Genomic DNA, 18,811 nt, shown 5'->3' with positions numbered 1-18,811 from the left:
CGTTTTTGCTGCCTGGTCTGTAAGTTAAAGAGAATACAAAGCGGTTAAAAAACAAGGACCACCTGGCCTGTCGGGGATTGAGTCTTTTGGCCTGGCGTAGGTACTCCAAATTTCGGTGATCGGTCCAGATCACAAAAGGCATTTCAGCGCCTTCCAGCCAGTGTCTCCATTCTTCTAGGGCCACTTTTACAGCGAGAAGCTCCCGATCTCCGACTGAGTAATTGCACTCAGCCTTGGATAATTTACGTGAAAGAAATGCGCAGGGATGTGTCTTGCCGTCCTCTTGACAACGCTGGGACAGCACCGCCCCAATTCCAACACTGGAGGCGTCTACTTCCACCACGAATTGGCGTTTGGGGTCTGGGACTCTGAGAATTGGGGCATGGGTGAAGCGTGCTTTTAAGTCTTTGAATGCCTTTTCGGCTTCCGGGTTCCATGAAAAACGGACTTGTGGGGAGGTCAAGGCGTGTAGAGGAGCGGCAATGGTGCTGAAGCTTCTTATGAATCTGCGGTAGAAGTTGGCGAATCCGAGGAACTGTTGAACTTTCTTCCGGGAGTCTGGCGTGGGCCACTCTCGTACGGCGCTGACCTTGTCCGCGTCCATTTCCACTTTCCCTGGTGACACGATGAATCCCAGGAAGGAGATGGTGTTAACATGAAATAGGCTCTTCTCAGCTTTCACATACAGATGGTGATCCAAAAGACGTTGGAGTACTCGGTTTACATGGTCTCGATGGCTCATTAGGTCAGGTGAGTAGATCAGAATGTCATCCAAGTAAACGTACACGAAGTGATCTATGAAGTCCTTGAGTACCTCATTTATCATTGCCTGGAAGACGGCGGGAGCATTCGTGAGGCCAAATGGCATGACCAGGTATTCATAATGTCCCCGAGGAGTGTTGAAGCCTGTCTTCCATTCGTCCCCCTCACGGATCCGAATGAGATGGTAGGCGTTCCGCAGATCGAGCTTCGTGAAGATCTTGGCTTGTTGCAGCTGATCGAACACCGAGGACATCAAGGGCAATGGGTACCGGTTCTTGACAGTGATGTCGTTCAAAGGACTGTAATCAATGCAGGGGCGTAGGGATCCATCCTTTTTACTCACAAAGAAAAAGCCCGCTCCTGCAGGCGAGGAAGACGGTCGGATGAGGCCGGCTTTCAAGGAGTCATCAATGTAGTTGTTCATGGCCTGGCGTTCGGGTCCTGAGACTGAGTACAGTCTCCCCTTGGGAATGGTTGAACCGGGATTCAGATCGATCGGGCAGTCATATGGGCGGTGTGGAGGGAGAGTCATGGCTTTGGTTTTGCTGAAGACCTCCCGCAGGTGGTGGTAGCAGGAGGGAACAGTGTGCAAGTTCGGGTACTCTTCTTGAGCCGGTGGGACGAGAGTCACCTGGTGAACCTGGGATGTGGAGTTTCGGAGTGCGGGTTGTTCCGACCCGTGAGAGCTGCAGTCCTTTCCCCACTCCAGAACAACTCCAGTGTTCCAGTCGATTCTGGGGCTATGTAGACACAGCCAAGGGTATCCCAGCACCAAAGTGGGGGAAGCAGCGTGGAAAACGTGGAAACGGAGAGTCTCGAAGTGAGGTCCGATTCGGACTTCCAGAGGTTCAGTAATATGGGTGATTTTGAAGAGCTCCTTGCCATTCAGCGCTTTAGCCAGGATGGTCGCGGAAAGGGGTTCGGTGGAGCATCGTATTTGCCTTACGAGCTCCCAGTCCATGAGACTTTCGTCGGATCCGGAGTCGATAAGGGCTGACAGAACTGTGGTGACATTGTGGTGAGTTATCTGAATTTGCGTGAGTCTGTGGTTCTTGGCTGGTCGGGGTGACGGAGAACTCACCGGAGGGTTGCCCTTCGTGGTGCAGGCTTCCACCAAGTGTCCAAGACCACCACAATAATAGCAACGGCCCTCTCGGAGTCGGCGCTGTCTCTCCTCCGGCGAAAGCCGAGCCCTTCCCAGTTGCATGGGTTCGTCGCTGGCGAGGTCCACCTCTCCTGGTTCCGGTCGGGAAGGAAAGATGGGTCGCAGCCTTCTGGCCTCCGGTGGCCGCGTCCAGGGGGTGGGTTCCTCCCTCCTTCGCGGTCCGCCGATCTTGGCCAGCTCCTGACGACGATGATCGGTCCGGATGGCGATGGAAATCAAGGCGTCCAAGTCCGCGGGGAGATCTACGGGAACCAGAAGCTCTTGAATGGCAGGTGAGAGTCCTTTCAAAAAATGGTCGTGAAGTGCGATGGCGTTCCAGCCACTGTTTGTTGCCAACGTTCGAAAGCGAACTGCATAGTCGCTGACAGATTCTTTGCCTTGCTGAAGTCGGCTCAGTGCTCGTGCCTTCTCTCGGTCATTGTTTTCTGGATCAAAAACTTGGCGCAAAGCGATTTGAAAGTCCTGTACGCTTTGGCAGACCGAGGAACCCCTGGCCCATTCCGCGGTCGCCCAGGTTTTGGCCCGACCCGTCAGGTGAGACACCATGAAGGCCACTCGGGATCGGGCTGTGGGAAATGCCTGTGGTAACTGCTCATAATGAATGTCGCATTCCGTGAGGAAAGTCTGACAGCGTCCGGGTTCACCGGAGTATCGTTCTGGGGAGGCCAGTCTCAATCCTACCCCGGTGAATGGCGTGGTCGATACAGAGAACTCAGGGTGAGGAATCTGTCCAGTGGGAGCTGGCGCTCGACGCCGTGAAAGGCTTACCAGCTCGTGGACCTGGCTGGTCAATTCCTCCATCCGGGACAGCATGGTCTGTTGGATCCGGTCCTGGTTGTTGAGCCGGGCCTCCTGGCTCTGCAGTGCGGCCTCGACCGTGCCTGCTGGGTCCATGCTGGCCGAAGTGTACTGACAAGGCGAGGTCAAGTAGGACTCAGACGCAGGCGTAAGGTAGGCCACCAAGGCAGCAGGTTTATTTCCGGCCAACAAAGGTCTCCTCTCAAACTGAGAGGAGAACAGGGAGGGGAAAAAGTGGAGAACAAAAAGCGCTCCACTAGGGAGGAAAAAACAGGCAAAAGGTACTGGGGACAACAGAAAGCGCTCCGCTAGGGAGGAAAAAGGGCACAAGGCAAAAGGGGTAACTAAAGGCGCTCCAAAAGGGAGGAAAAGGCACAAAAACAAGGCAACAACGCTAGGCAACATGAACAAGGACATAAGGACTGTGGGACGCTTCCATGCACTGACGGTGACACTTCGGCAACGGAGGGGAGAATGCAGGTGGCTTTTATTGTGTGGGTTGATTGGTGGCAGGTGGTGATAATCATGGGCGGGGACCGGTAATGAGTGAGCGGCAGGAAGGGCAAGTGACCTGGGGTGAGAGGAGAGTTAGGATTTCAGAGTAAAACGGGAAACAGAGACACAAAAATAAAAGCATGAGCCGCCACGCCTGGTGGCGGCGTGACAAAATGCTGAATAATTGACTGGTTGTTCGTTCATATGCATGCTTTTTTTTATGAAATAAAAGTCAAACTGTTTTACACAGGAATTTATTTTCATTTTTTACATAAATTTAAATGACCCTTTGGGCCGCGAGACACTAGCACTAGAAGCAACATTGAGAGTCTGCAAATAAATGACGCGACCAAAACTCAAGGACTCCTTGTTTGGATTGATTTGCCGTAAAGCAACAAGTCTTTCCTCAGGTAAACGACAGTGGATGTCAGGTATAACGATCCCGTGTTCACCGTGATGGTCCAAGGGTGTCTCTTCAGCTTGCTGGATCTGTAATATCAAATACATTTATGAAAGCTACAGTAACTCCAAGAACTTTTACTCATATAAAGTTTTTTCCTCTGGTTATGTACGCTTTTACCAGCAATAAAACTGCCTTGGCCTGCTCCTCTTACAGTAAACATGCATCTCGCTATGTCTACATTTTCTACCCCTTGGTCTGCTCGCACTCTAAAATAAAAAATCTAGTCAGTGTAATTGCAAAAGTACACCTACAACTCAGATTCCCCTTCTGTTTCAATCTGACTCATACAGTAAACAACCAGGACCAATAAATAATAATCACAGAATTATCACGAATTTAATCTCTACTTCAAACATCCAAAATTAAGGGGAAGCTGCTAGTGTAAATAAATTCGATTCCCAGTCCTGCTTGTATGTAAAGCGAATGCAGAGGTTTCTTTAGGAGTTAAAAAAAACAAAAAACAAAAAAAAACTTCATACTAACCGCTATCCCAATGAGTCGTATATTTGTGTTTTGACTGCCAACAACATAGCTTCATGACTGACTCATGTATCGGACCATCAGTTACCTAGCTAGCTAACATGGCTAAGCAATGCTGAGTGAGTGATTACGTTAATTGTAATGGTTAGAACAAATCACCGGATAAACGATAGATCAAGGGTTGCTTTTAGATAAATGTCAGATAAACAAAACGGAAAACTAGAAGTGAGGGGGGGGGTTATATTTACCTCGATGCTGGCGGCGACTGGACAAAATGAACCAGGAAATAGTCAGACGAACATTGTCACACCCCCATTCCTATCTGACCAATGAAAGTTGTCGCAGCGGCTTCCAAGCTGACCAATGACAAGGCTTCTATCATCGGTTGAACGGAGGACCCCGCCCACACAACACAGAAAAAGATTCGCAACCAAAAAACAGGTTTCAATCAAAAAACAGATTCGCAACCAAAAAACAGATTCGCAAACAAAACGAAAAAAATGTTTGCAAAAGATTTTATTAAAATACAAATCCATGTTTGAAATGTTTTTTTTTGTTTGCAAATTTTTATTTTATATGAAAACCCTTTTTTGTTTGATTAAAATTTATTTGAGGTTGCAAATCCCCTTTTTGTTTGATTGAAATTTTTTTTTGATTGCAAATCCCCTTTTTGTTTGATTGAAATTTTTTTGGGTTGCAAATTCCTTTTTTGTTTGATTGAAAATAAAGACACAAATTTCTCTCCATAGTCCAATGCCATAGTTATTGACGTAAGAATTGAATTCATTTTGGTTACAAGACAACCATACACCATGACTAGCAGCTGTTGAAATAAACATGTTTGCCCAAAATAATTGTTTTACTAATGTGAGAAACATGGTTGATCTTGTCATTTTTCCATAACAACAGATAGACAATTAAAAATCTGAGCGCTAACCTTGGGTTTTGTTTTTATTACCAGGCAACAAAGATGACAAAGGACCCAGAATGCACCTGATGACACCACAACAGAAGTGTCAAAAACACCACGAGAAGCAGAAGATGAAGAAGTGGAGTGGAAAAAATATTGATATCGCGCTATTGGCCCATGCAATATGCATATAACAGACATGCAATAAGTTTCATATGGAATTTTATGCTTTTATCTGAATTTGACCAGTCAGCCACTTGCTAAAATGTGCACCACCATCCACTAGTTGAACATTATTGAAGTCATTACAATTAAATAACTCTGAATACATTTTACTGCATGAGAAATATAATTTGTTCATTAGATAATAAAATCATCATCCGTCATTTCTTTAGATCCATATTAAATATTGCAATATCTATTGCTATATTCAGCAAAATCGCGTATTGCATGATTTTCCAATTTTGTGCAGCCCTAATTCCTGACGTTTTTGAGCCAGCTGATGAGACCAATTTGACTTAGTCATTAAAATGTCTGTAGGAAGAGTCAGAACGTGAAGCTTGAGCTTGACAGCAGAGAAATCAAGAGCTCCTGAAGAATGACAACATTAACTCATTAGCTCCCAAGAAGGTATAAATATGTCATATTTTAAATGTTTTAAGTGTCCCAAAGACGTACTTATACGTTTTTTATGCCAGAGCATAGAGAAAGCTTTGATGCAGTCTCTCTACTGCAAAAAATGGCTGAGTGGCAGCAGAGTATAAGAGATCAACCATGCCATGTTAAAACAAGCTGATTTCCCCACAGTTCCAAGCAGAATTGTGAAAAACGATGAAACTTAGCTATGTTCTATTGCTAATTGTTGCACAGCGGAAACAGAAAGGAATATATATTTTTTCCTGATAAAAGAAGAGACTCTAATCTCTCTTTTGGTATGTTCCATATTTTTATAGCAATAGAACATAATATTTCGCGGGCCTTGAAAAATCAGTCAAAATCCAGGAAAACACTTAAGTGAAAATGGTTGGGAGTGAATGAGTTAACATTGGACTATCATAATTTGAAGTTCGAATAGTTGTAATGGCCTGTTTTGCAGCATACCAAATCAAACATTTTTAAAATATTTTTTCTCCTGTAAGTTGTCGACACTTTTACTGAACTTATTGAAATGTGTCTTGCAAACAGTATCATTGACAATTAGAAAAATAAAAAGTGTCACACACACTGTATTCGGAACAACCTGTAAAGAATAACCAAAATACTATTGCAGGTACAGTGCCAATGCAGTACATGACACATTTATGGTTTCAAGATTAAAGTGCGGAAGTGCACACACTGCACATTTGCCCATCATTGACCAAGAAGACCTCAGAGTACTGTACTCACGATGATGTATTGAGAATGCAAGACCCAAGAGGTTCCACAGATGAAAATATATGACACATTGTATTTGTAATTGACACTTAATGATGCATTATCGATCAACAAACAGCAAACTGTACATTTTGTTTTTAAATCAAATGAATCGTCCTCAGTTACAGTGCATCTTTGCAGTTTTTATTTCAAGTTTTACACACAGTAGGCATGGTAGACTGCTATTGTGGAGCCATCCATCGCCGTCCCATCCATCTTAGCTGTACTCTCTATCCTTAGACATCTTATTGATGACTGTGACCCGGATATAGAAACGATGCGCAATCTGGATTGGTTTACCTGGTAAATTGGAAACAAACAAAAGCTCAAGGTTATTAATTGTAAAACGTGAAACAATCATATCCATCCATCTTCATGTAGTTATGGGAAAACAATGTGACCATCCATGTTTCTACAGTTTCTTGCTCATGTTAAATGTCTAGTACAACTAAGGGTAACCACTTCATAACCTCTGCAGCTATAATGTGATGCTCTTTTGAGGGAGAACAGTCAGAAGACCTTTGCAATAATTAAGTCTACTGGAAATAAAAGCATGAGTCAGGTTCTTCTGGTATGGAGCATGCAACCCTTCTGTCGAAGTCTTTTAGGTGGTAAAAGGCTGCTTTAGTGATTTGTTTGAGATGGCATTTATGTGCACAAGTATACAGGTAATGACAACAAAATTAACTCGTGAATTGAATTCAAGAGCTGATATCTCGTAATTTTCCACGATTTTCTAATCAATATCACTAACGTACTTACAAATCAGTAACTATGGCATTGTGTTAACAGTGCTTTTGGACATTCCATGTTTTTTTCTGTCTGTTAGTTACACGATATACATTTGGTGGCACTAGGCACTAAAAATGCATAAGAAAATAAAGAAAGGGGGTGGCGATTTTTTTTTTCTTCATCATAACTATGCACATCAATTGCCAATGTCGTGTATGTAACTATTACATACAATTTTGATTGTCTTGGAAGCCTGTGTGTGATAGTGGCCAAGTTAAAAGATGCTACTTTTATGCTACTTACCGTTATGAAAATGTTGAAAGTAGTCTTCGATTCGGAAGTTAGCGTCCCCCCCCAACGGTCATCCAACGGTCCCATGAGGGCTAAAACTTATCTTCCGCTAAGCAGGAAAGCAGTTGGGAGCTGCTTCACCCCGTAATATAACAAAACCTTTGTTACGTAAATAAAAGTCAGCAGAAATGCAGATAAAATACAAACAGGAAAGCACCGAGTGCTAGTAAACAAAACAAAAACAAAAAAATCGAAGAAGCGCCCATGATGCAACGCGGCGTGACGACACGTTGTCAAAGTTCTGCCTGATTGGATATTAAACAGCCAATCAGGATTTGCTCTCCTGTCCGACTCCTGATTGGTTAAGAATTGTGGCACAAATATTACGCCTCGACCCTTGCATCGCAAGCGTAAATCAAAGTTTCGTACGTGTTGAGGAGAGACGTAGCAAGCGTGCGCGAGGACTGTTTTGTACGCACGAAACACATTTTGAACGTACGAAACACATTTTTGGTACGTACGAAACACATTTTGTACGTACGAAACACATTTTGTTACGCACGGAATTGTGGCACAAATCTAACGCCATAGCTGACGGGATCTTCTGCTCTTGCGCGTCAACGATCGTGCAGGGTCACCAATAGCGTCTTGATACCAAGGAGCCACCAGAGAAGAAGAAGAAAAAGAAGAAGAAGAAGAAGAAGAAGAAGAAGAAGAAGAAGAAGAAGAAGAAGAAGAAGAAGAAGAAGAAGCAGCAGCAGCAGCAGCAGCAGCAGCTGCAGCGACGCTGTTGAAAACTGATAGAAACGAACAAACAAGCGAAAGAATATTCTGAAATACAAGCGTTTTTTGTTTTTTTGTTTGTTTGTTGTGTTCTGTTTTTAGCCGGGGAAGGCTGGCTGTTATTTTCAGATGGACGTCGCTGGAGAGGAAGATCCGGGGCCGATAAGGCTCAAATCGTTGAAGAACAAAGTTTTCACAGTGCCCAAAAATCATAGGGTAAGAACGAGAGGATGACAAACGCCAGAATGGCTATCCTAATGACAGTGATATCTTACAGATCAAGAGTAACATTTAGACTCTGAATATTGACATCTTGCAATTAGTGTTCTCTTTTGCAAGGTAATGCTTAAAACTGTGCAGTGTTAGTGTGACAGACTGAAATATATTTTGTTCTTGCTGAGAAAAGTACATTTTTATGGGGTATATGCCACGGAAGAGGCGGGGCTGTTTTTGCACATCAGTTTGGTTCGGGTTCGGTTTAGGACGTGTGGATTGCGTCAAAATACTTGTGCTTCCGACTTTTTTTTTTTTTTTTTTTTTTACATTTATTTATCAACAAATGAAGCTTACAGAAACATTTAAATATACAGCTGAGCGATATCAAAAACAGAAAAGTGAAAACCGACAACATAAACACGTCGTAGACCAATGGGGTCAAACGAAAAAGACAGCCTTTTGAGATTTGTCCATCCATCCATTTCCTTCCTTGAAAGAAAAAAGTTCCTTCAGAAAAACAAAGGTTGGCTTAGTATTTCCAAATTTGCATTTATGAATGAAAAGCTTTGCCATAACAATCAAGTTATTCAACATAAATTGTTTTATCTTACTATCCATTATTACTCCAAATTTAATATCCATGTAATTTAAAGAAACAATACCCAAATCATTAGCAATAGCCCATACACAGAAGTTGTCCCAAAAAAGCTTTGTAAAGATACAAGTGAAAAACAAATGTTCATCTTTTTCAATGTTACTGGTGCAAAAGGTACATTCCACTGTCCTCAATGTTAAATTTAGAATGCAAAAATTGCTTACAGGGATAGATATTGTTAATATTTTTAAATTGTACTTATTTAGCTTTGGATGGAATGGGGAAACTTATATATTGGCATCTAATTGACTTAACATTACGATCAGTAAATTTTTCATTAAATTCTGTCTCCTAAGAGGTAAAGGGAAACATTTATTCGTTAATATTCCCCTAAGCCAGGGGTGGCAAAATCCGGTCCTCGAGGGCCGCAGTCCTGCTGGTTTTGGATATTTCCCTTCTTCAACACAGCTGATTCATGATCAGCTCATCAGCAAGCTATGCAGAAACCTGATAACGAGCCTGTTAATTGGAATCAGCTGCACTTCGAGTAGGGAAATGTACAAAACCTGCAGGACACCGGCCCTCACCGGACCGCAGTTTGCCACCCCTGCTCTAAGCAGTTTATTACATTTTTTGTCCACAAAGAGACAAGTTTGGACAGATCAAGAGCGCATACAAGGAACCATATGCGAGTACAGCAGTGAACCTTTCAGAATACATTGAAGAATCTTGCGGAATTGCATTAATAACATCAGAAAATAGTTGGACTGAGCAAGCCATATTGTAATTTTGCTGAAAAGCATTAAAGCTAAGTAAATTCCCTCTGTCATCCATTAAGTGTAGAACCGACCATATGCCATCATCATCCCATATTTTGAAATAGAATGATTTTTTTCCTTATGAGGATATATCTGTTGTTCCATAATGGAGTATTATGGGGTGTAACATTTTGATTGTATATTAATTTCCAGTATTGTAGGACTTGTTCATGAAATTGGGCAATTTGGATAAATCAAAATCACATTTTAAAAGGAATTGGATGCCACCTACTGCAGAGAAAATTTTGGAGGGGAGGTTAAACCACACTTTATCCATATGACCAATAAAATTTTGCAACCATTTTAATTTTAGAACACCGTTCATTGGATCAAAATCAATACCATTCAGACCACCTTCCTCCAAAGATTTGACAACATCATTTTTCCTTGTGTAATGATGTCTATTTTTCCAAATGAAATTGAAATGATTTTGATTGACTTGTCTCACAACATTCTGTGGAACTTGAAGGGAGCATGCAAGGTAAATAATCCTTGAGAGTCCCTCCATTTTAGACAGCAGCAGCCTACCAAATATGGAGAGGTCCCTTTGCAACCATAAATTTAAAATAGCTTTACGCTTCTTTATCATATTATCAAAGTTATTTTTAACTAGATCGTCTGGGTTTTTAAAAATAGTAATTTCTAAAAAAAACTTTTTTATTTTTTATTTTATTTTTATTTTTTTTTAACAGGTATACCGTGCAGTGAAATTTGGGGGTGGTCATGAATAGCCATTAATTCACACTTATTAATATTTAAGTAAAGGCCTGAGGCTTTTGAGAAGCGGCTGATCACCTGAAGAGCAATAGGATTTTGCGTCTCGTTTTTTAACTCTTTCAATCCCACGCATTTTCTGACAAGGTAACTCCAGAATCCCACCAGATTTCTCATATTTTCACCCATTTTCAATGCTTATTATAATATTGTGTGCTATGACTAAATAGACATGGTGGGTGTCGTTTGAAAGATTGGGGTCTCCTCTTTCATTTGGAAAAAAAATGTATGATTCTACCTTATTCTGTTCTTTAGTAATCATCATTTGAAAATGGCTTGATTTGACATAATTCAAGAATCTCGGGCAAAATAAGGAGAAATGAAGCTTTTTGTGAATTGATCCATTTTCTGCAAAACAGTGACTTTTACAGTAATATTATTTGGTTTAGTGACATCTCAAATATCTCAACAGTCCTTGCCTTCCATAAAACATGAAAAAAAAAATGAAAATGTGTTTTTGATAGCAAAATAAGGATTTATTTACATATCTGATAGCGTGTGTAAACATCAATATTTTCACATTTCACAAACTATTTACAAAATGTTGATTATTTACAGGAATGTTTGTGCATGTGTGTGGGCGTGTGTGTGCGTGCTCGTGTGTCCGTGCTCGTGCGTGTGCGCTATTTACGTACTATACAGGGAAATAACATCTTCATTTTCACATTTGATAAACTATTTACAAATTTGGGGTTATTTACAAAATATGCATGCATGAATGGGTGCATGGGTTTTGTTTTGAAACCCAATAGTGTCTTTTGTGTGATCGCGTGTGAAGCTTTCTTTTGCGTTCAGGGGGACACTGCAAGATGTTTACACGCTTGTGCCTCTGCCAGTGTAGTAGCTGCTTCTGTAAATTACAGAAAATACTGTGATCAAGATGTAATTTTTATTATTGTTGCAAGGTATTGTGATTTTTTTTTTTTTACCTCTCGGTCGCACTGCGTGTGACTGCGAAGGGGCCATTTGTGTACGCTGCCCCAACTGTAATCGAATGTTGTGTAACATGCGTTAGTACGAGGTTACAGACATTGCACAAACAGTATACAGAAGCATGTCTGTGAATATTCTCATCCATCCAAGTCATTTCATCCCTGTCACATTCAATATACTAAACTAGTACAATTGTGATCACTCGATTTACAGAATGCTAAATGTTAGCTTACCTCCGGGGCTTCCAGGAGCTTTCGGGGATAAATCGCTGCTGCTGCTACCTTTGCCACACTTGAATTGATCTGTTCAACTGGTGAAGGCGGCTCGAGTTCGCCAAATACGTCACGGATTCCTCGTCAGATGACGTGGACTGGTCAGAGATACGACGATCAAACTTTCACTCCGTGTCTCAGAGAATGTCGGAGGCGGTGGCTTATGAAGTGGGCGCCCGTGACGTTTTTGTCGCTTTTCACACGCTCTTATGCAGAATCCGGCTCCTTGATCTTTCTATTCGTCATCTCTTGCCCGATCGTGACAAACTCTCTGCTCAAAAGCGTGAGCTTTTGTTTTTAGAGGCCTCCGGTTAGCCGCCGTTAGCACTCGTCTTTTCTCCTCCAGCCACCGGCCCCCACCACTCCACAACACTCCGCCTTTACTAGGACCACGGGCTTAATACTCAGAGGGAAACTGCCCAAGAGTCTCATCCACCCATTCATTAAAAAAAACTGATTTGATGAACTTTCTCGTCTGCGGGTGACGCCCACCGGGTGTCACGTGACGAACTAGTTCGTCCGCAGGTTGCAAAGAGTTAAGGAACAGGGTGGTATCATCTGCAAGTTGACTTATAGCTAGTGTGTAGCCTGCGCTTCCGACTTTGTGCCCTTCGGTTGCGCGTTCTCAACCCGGACCGGAACCAAACTGGTGTGCAAAATCACGTCCTGCGTCTTCCGTGACATATACCCCATTCGGGGGCCTTCGTGCCTGCTAGGCGCTTGCCGATGATGTCAGTACAGCAAGCGAACAGTGTCAAATGTGTTCACGTTGGTTTGGTTTCCTTATTTAGCTGTTCACATATCAGAATACATTACAAAAACTGTCGTAATGATTATAGGAAGACATTAGCACATCAACTGACAATATTTCATCCCATCGCAGTAAATTAATTTGAGTAAATATTTGTTTTACTTTTTGCATTTATGTGCTATTTTACCTCCATTCTTTATAATTTATTTTATCTAAATTATTTTTTCAATCAATTTCATTATTTATTCAATCTTACAGTATCCTGCTTTTATCCATCCATCCATATTCTTGACCGATTATTCCGTCTTGCTTTTATACTTGGTGTAAGGGAAATCGGTCCAATTAATTATTAAATCAATAATTGTTAATTATTAAATTAATAATCAATTGGCTCATTAATTGAAGGAGACTCAAACTTAATATTTAAATTAAGTTGAGCTTGCCTGCGGAGCACCACATCTCTTTTTGATAATTTTATCAGGATAACAGATGAGAACCTCGTTGAATCAGTCATTAAAATGAAGGTTGTGCCCTTACTACAATTTTGTGAGTTCTTTGTTCAGCTTAGAGGTCACTATAAATTGATGAAACACACACACAGTAAACCAGGGGTTGAGTTTTGTGCACGTTTATTCTCTAACCTAGGTGGGATAATCTACTTAGAATTTCAAGAAGCAAAACTAACTACTATGATAGGAAATGAAACGAGAACTAAAATAATAAAAAAAATAATCAAAGGAGAAGAAAAGAAGAAAAGAGAAACTGTCTTAACCAAGGTGATAGACTTCTTAAATCAAACCAACATGGGACCCACAATCAACCTAGTTTGCACCAATTTGTACTAGGGCAAAGGCCTGCAAAGTTGCACTTACAGATGGGGTTGGTCTGAGAAGCAGGACCCTGGATGGAGACTCGCCAAGCTCGTTTGAAGAAGGGATGAAGAAGGTTCAGTTCAGGAGAGGGAGAGACAGGTCGTCCGGCTGGCCAACTGAGCGTCACGGGGTCAACCTGCTGGCTGGGACGGGCCCTTTTTGGTTTGAGGCCTAGTGTGCCTGGAAAGGCACCATCCGTTTGAGCCTTGTGCAGGGACCAAAAGCAGCGTGTTTCGCTGCGCCTGTCGCTACACGCGATGGCTTCTGTGCGTTGCCGTGTGCTGGAGGTTAAGCTAGCTGGGCTAGCCCTTTGTCTGGCAGCCGCGCCGATGGAGACCAGGAAGGAGCCAAGGAGCAGCGAAGAAGCGGGAGCCAAAGAGCAGCGGAGAAGAGGCGGAAGAGAGAGGGCAGTACGCAGGGAGCGTGCTTTTAAATTGGGAAGGCGGCGGCCTCCACACCAGGGGGGCCGGTTGAGACCACAGTGGAAAGTTACCAGCTGGGGGAGGTTTTTGGTTGACTAATCAGATTGAATCTGGATCCCATGTGTGTTAAGATTCTAAGGTCAGAATTCAACCAATGCAACACGTACAATTGAATACCTCACATAAAATGTTACCTAGCTTACACTGTTAAAACGTGCATACACATGAAAGTTTAGTGGAGAATCTGCCACTGCAATGGAACATTTTCATGACATTTCATGGAGTCAACATTTCACAAATGGCAAACATAACATTTTATAATTCATTGTTCTGTTGCAAAATAAGAAAGTCAAGTTTCTAAGAAGGCTTTTACTGTCCTGATTTGTGTGTGTGTGCGCGTGCGCGTGTCAGTCAGAGCATGTGTGGCTGCTTGTGGGGGATGTTCTTGTGTCTTCCCACCCCCCACAGTGGCATGTTCAGGCCACAGGAGCTCAATTCCTTTGGAACTGAGGTTGCAAAAAGTTACAACCGGCCGATAATCGTTACACTTGGGTTTATTTACGTTTTTGCAATCTCAGCCCATACATTTTGTTATTTAACTCATTTACTGCCTTTGACAAGTATACGTGTCAATTGTATTTTTTAGAGCGGGGATAAATTGGGGATAATCGGATTATACTCTACTGTAAATGTCAAACTTGGAAACAACTTTACTGATGCCCAACCACCGGTAGATTACATCATTGCCCCATTTTACATGAAATAAACACAGTTTCAGAGTCCATGGGAGAAATAGCTGTATTTTGGCAAACTACATTTTTCTACTGTCATTTATAAAAGAACGGGATGAGACAAAATGTCGGGAGTCTATTCTGTCATTTGGTAGATTTGGTTTATATATAATTGAACGTAATATCACATGGGTATTAAAAATTTGGAAATTTTCTAAAATGGCTGGCAGTGAATTTAAATGCATTAACAAAGCAAAGAATTACTGAAGAAAAGTGCCCAACTTTTCTTTTTATGTTCAGAATTAAGTTAGTACATATAAACATGCAAAATAGGTAGTATAAATGTCACAGGATCTAAGTGTCTGTTCCTTTTGACAGGCAGGGTTTGGGCCCTGTTCAAGATTTGTTTAGTATTTAAAAAAAAAAAAAAAAAAATTAACACTAATCAAGTGGTACCGAGGCAGCAGATCTGGCCGCGTCTTTTGTGTTGTTTTTGGGGGTGTAAATGAGGTTATCTGGCAACCCACGCAACGTCTAATAGGGCTGCACGATATTGGAAAAACATGCGATATGCGATATACTTGCTGAACATCGCGATATCGATATTATTGCGATATTTAGAATTTACCTAAAGAAATTACATTTTTATTACCTAATAAAAAGAAAAACATTTTTCATGGGGCAAAATAAGCAACTTCATGTAATCTTAGTTAATTAATTGTAATTATGTCTTGATAATTTTCAACTATTGAATGGTGATGCACATTTTAGTTAGCATCTGACTGGTCAAATTCATATAAAAAGCATAAAATTCCATATAAAACTTATTGCGTGCCTTTGCGATATGCATATTGCAAGGGCCAATATCGCGATATCGCTATTTTTTCGATATATTGTGCAGCCCTAACGTCTTATGACGTCGCGTGACTACCCTGCCGCTGCGACAATCAGGAAGCACAACAGTCAATGCGTGCAACATGGCAGTAGCCCGCACATCTGCGTTGGCTTCAACTGCAGCTGCCCCTCAATTAGTTTAGAAGAAAAATGCCAAAAGTCGTGAATGGAAGTACTTGAGGTTGATGCGCAGGGATTAATAATCAATCCTCAAATACCTGTATGCAAAAGATGGGGGGGGGGTCACATCCATCTTAGTGAAGCATCTAAAAAGATCGACCATCCAGAGTTCAAGGTGAGCGAATTTGAATTCCCGTGTTATCATTGTTGCCCATATTAATAACGTTAGTATGATGATGCCACACTAAATGAGCTACTTGACGAAGTAATGTTAGCATTATGTTCAGCGTCATCTGTCCCGCATAATAAGGTTAGGTAATAATAATAAGCTATCACAAAAAAGTGTTTCCCCACACCATAGCTGTAAATTACTGCTTGCGATCTGTCCGTGCACAGTGTGTCTGTGTGTGCATTAGTACAGTATCTGCTGTTCTCATACAATCATTAATAGGGGTGTTAAAAAAAAAATCGATTTGGTGATTAGACGTGCCGATAACCGGTTTGACGGTAAACCATGATATTTAAAGTCAGGTTTTTTTAAAACCTCCAAACTTGCCCAAACCGGTAAGCTGTTTAGCCCCGACCCGAGGCGTGCGCATCAAATGGGCAGCAGCGGCCTCGTCTCATTGAGCGCCTTCGCTGCCGCAGCCAATCACATTACGGTCGTGCTGGCCGCGTCCTGCTTCGATGAATTCATTACAGTACAAATAAACGATGATAACATTGCTAATCCGCATTGGTTAGACATGTTAAAAAAACAGCGTTTTATGTGACTCGCCTGAGGTAGGAGGATGCGTGCACTGAGCGAACCGCAGGATGGCTGAAGGAGGTGAAGCACCATCAAGCAAACCTTTCCCCCTGTCAAAACAAATAAATTCAGCTGTGTGGGAATTTTTCGGCTTTCGAAAAAGAAATGGCGACCGTGGCTTGGAGGAAGGCTATCTAAACTGCAAAACGTGCTTCAGAAGAGTGGCCGCAAAAGGAGAGGAATACGTGATGATATGATATCACATTTACGAGAGCACCACCGATCACAGTTTGACAAGTTCAAGGTAAAATAACATAACGCTGCCTGAAAAATGAACTTTCACAACTACGCAATGAGTAGTGAGTCTTGCATTGTATCGAGGCTGCTAACTAGCATGGCTAACATATTCACTTCACAGTGTTCGTGTTACTCTTTCTACAAAATAGTTAATTTTACTGTTATGCTAGAATTAAATGTAGCCGATGTGTCTGTAATTTTGTTTAAGTGTTCTACCATTTTGAAAATCAGTTCAAATTCAGAATCGTAACGTTAAAAAAAAAAATAAAAAATAGCATGGAGGCTGTGCAGAAAATAAACAGTCATGCATCAACATTAAATGATAGTGTTGAGGATTCAACCTCTGTACTGGTTATTTAGGATTGATTAACCACTATGGGGCGCTCAGGTAAGAGAGAATGCAGAGTCTTCAGTTGAACTTGAACGTTTAACCCTTGTGCCTTGAAATCAGTGATACCCTCGAAGAGTAGATTTTAGCCAAATAAGTAATTCTACTTTGAGGTGTGATAACTAAGTCAATTTTTAACATTTTTTTTTATTTCAACCACTCAAAATGTTCATTGGCATCAGAACTATCCATACATATGAAGTTTTTTTTGTTTTTTTTTATGTATTCCCCCCTCTTAGGACAATACAAGCCCAAAGAATGGACTATGAAGAAAACGAACTGTGCTGTATACATGTATAAAAAATAAATAAAAAATTAATACTTCATATGACATAATTAGAGCTTCGAATAAGGCAATAAGTTATAACAACAATTTTTTCAATGCATGCCAAATTTTTTGACAATGGCAATTTAACTCAGAACACCCTCGAAGAGTACATTTTAGCCAAATATGTAATGCTCCTTTGAGGTGTGATAACTAAGTCAATTTTTAATATTATTTTTTTTTTCAACCACTCAAAATGTTCATTGGCATCAGAACTATCCATACATATGATTTTTTTTTTTTTTTTTTTTTATGTATTCCCCCCCTCTTAGGACAATACAAGCCCAAAGAATGGACTATGAAGAAAACGAACTGTGCTGTATACATGTATAAAAAATAAATAAAAAATTAATACTTCATATGACATAATTAGAGCTTCGAATAAGGCAATAAGTTATAACAACAATTTTTTCAATGCATGCCAAATTTTTTGACAATGGCAATTTAACTCAGAACACCCTCGAAGAGTACATTTTAGCCAATTATGTAATGTTCCTTTGAGGTGTGATAACTAAGTCATTTTTTAATATTTTTTTTCTTTCAACCACCCAAAATGTTCATTGGCATCAAAACTATGCATAAATATAGTATATTTATTTATTATTATTATTTCCCCCCGCCATAGGACAACAGAAGCCAAATAATAGATTATGAAGAAAATTAACTTTGTTGTATATATGTATAATAAAGAAATAAATTTGAATCTTTCATATGACATAGTTAGAGCATCAGGCAACACGGTAGCTTTGATAGAAAACTTTGGGGAAAAAAGGACTTTTTGTGGGGCTCCGGAGCGGCACCGGGACCCCTCCGTGACTTTAGCCGCAAATTGTGTTTGATTTTCGGATACAGGAAGGCCCGATTTACACCCCCGTATCCGGCGTCGCACTTCAACGAGCCACGTATCTCTTGTGCTCACGGTTCCAGATATGTGTCAGATATGTGTCATTTTCCCCGTAGGACGTACGGTTCCGGAGAAATAACGGAAAGAAAAAGCTCCATTACACCGATCCGTCCGTTTACTTTACCCGGAAATCGTGCGTGTTTTTCGGATAAATTTACACCGCCTGTATCCAATTGTATCCGGCGAACGGAAGTCAACACAGCGACGAGCTACATACCGTTGGGAAGCTGCACGTCCCCCGCGGCATTCCAGGACGTGCTCATATGTTCGTTTATGTTTATTTTGTAGAAGTACTTACTTGCCAACTTGCATTTGCAGCTTTTTGTGTCTCCGATCGCCGTTCTTTTACTTAGATCCAGGAAGCTCATGTCTCTTGCACGTTAGCTCTTGCACGTTGTTGTGAATACAAACTAGCCGAATAAAAATCGAAGCTTAGCACTTTCACACGTAGAAATGCAA

The 18,811-nt window shown here is 41.3% G+C and overlaps 1 protein-coding gene and 2 long non-coding RNA genes across 7 annotated transcripts in view; 1 reads left to right on the top strand and 2 right to left on the bottom strand.

Moving 5' to 3' along the window:
* Nucleotides 1-2,874: 2,874 nt before the first annotated feature.
* Nucleotides 2,875-8,166, bottom strand: LOC144016807 (uncharacterized). Of its 3 annotated transcripts, XR_013283018.1 has the most exons (4): nt 7,522-8,166; nt 4,412-6,786; nt 3,801-3,889; nt 2,875-3,709 (listed from the first exon to the last, which is right to left on the bottom strand). It is a non-coding gene; the product is annotated as an uncharacterized LOC144016807 (long non-coding RNA). The 3 variants fall into 3 exon arrangements; XR_013283017.1 differs by having other exon boundaries at nt 2,875-3,889; XR_013283016.1 differs by lacking the exon at nt 3,801-3,889.
* cdk10 (cyclin dependent kinase 10) overlaps nt 7,960-18,811 on the top strand; it is a 175,147-nt gene continuing 164,295 nt past the window's right edge. For 2 of the 3 annotated variants that reach the window (XM_077518133.1, XM_077518134.1), the window contains exon 1: nt 7,960-8,508. In XM_077518133.1, the coding sequence (XP_077374259.1) occupies nt 8,422-8,508 (87 nt within the window). In that variant the 5' untranslated portion in view covers nt 7,960-8,421. The remainder of the gene's footprint in view (nt 8,509-18,811) is intronic. The other variant, XM_077518137.1, reaches the window with a different exon arrangement.
* On the bottom strand, nt 11,203-12,283 carry LOC144016653 (uncharacterized). The gene is made up of 3 exons (XR_013282956.1): nt 11,862-12,283; nt 11,625-11,679; nt 11,203-11,545 (listed from the first exon to the last, which is right to left on the bottom strand). It is a non-coding gene; the product is annotated as an uncharacterized LOC144016653 (long non-coding RNA).

Source organism: Festucalex cinctus, chromosome 3 (genome assembly GCF_051991245.1).
Source record: "Festucalex cinctus isolate MCC-2025b chromosome 3, RoL_Fcin_1.0, whole genome shotgun sequence".
In the NCBI taxonomy this organism is placed as follows: domain Eukaryota; kingdom Metazoa; phylum Chordata; class Actinopteri; order Syngnathiformes; family Syngnathidae; genus Festucalex; species Festucalex cinctus.
The sequence above is the reverse complement of the archived record's forward strand: the minus strand, read 5'-3'. Positions and strand labels throughout refer to the sequence as shown.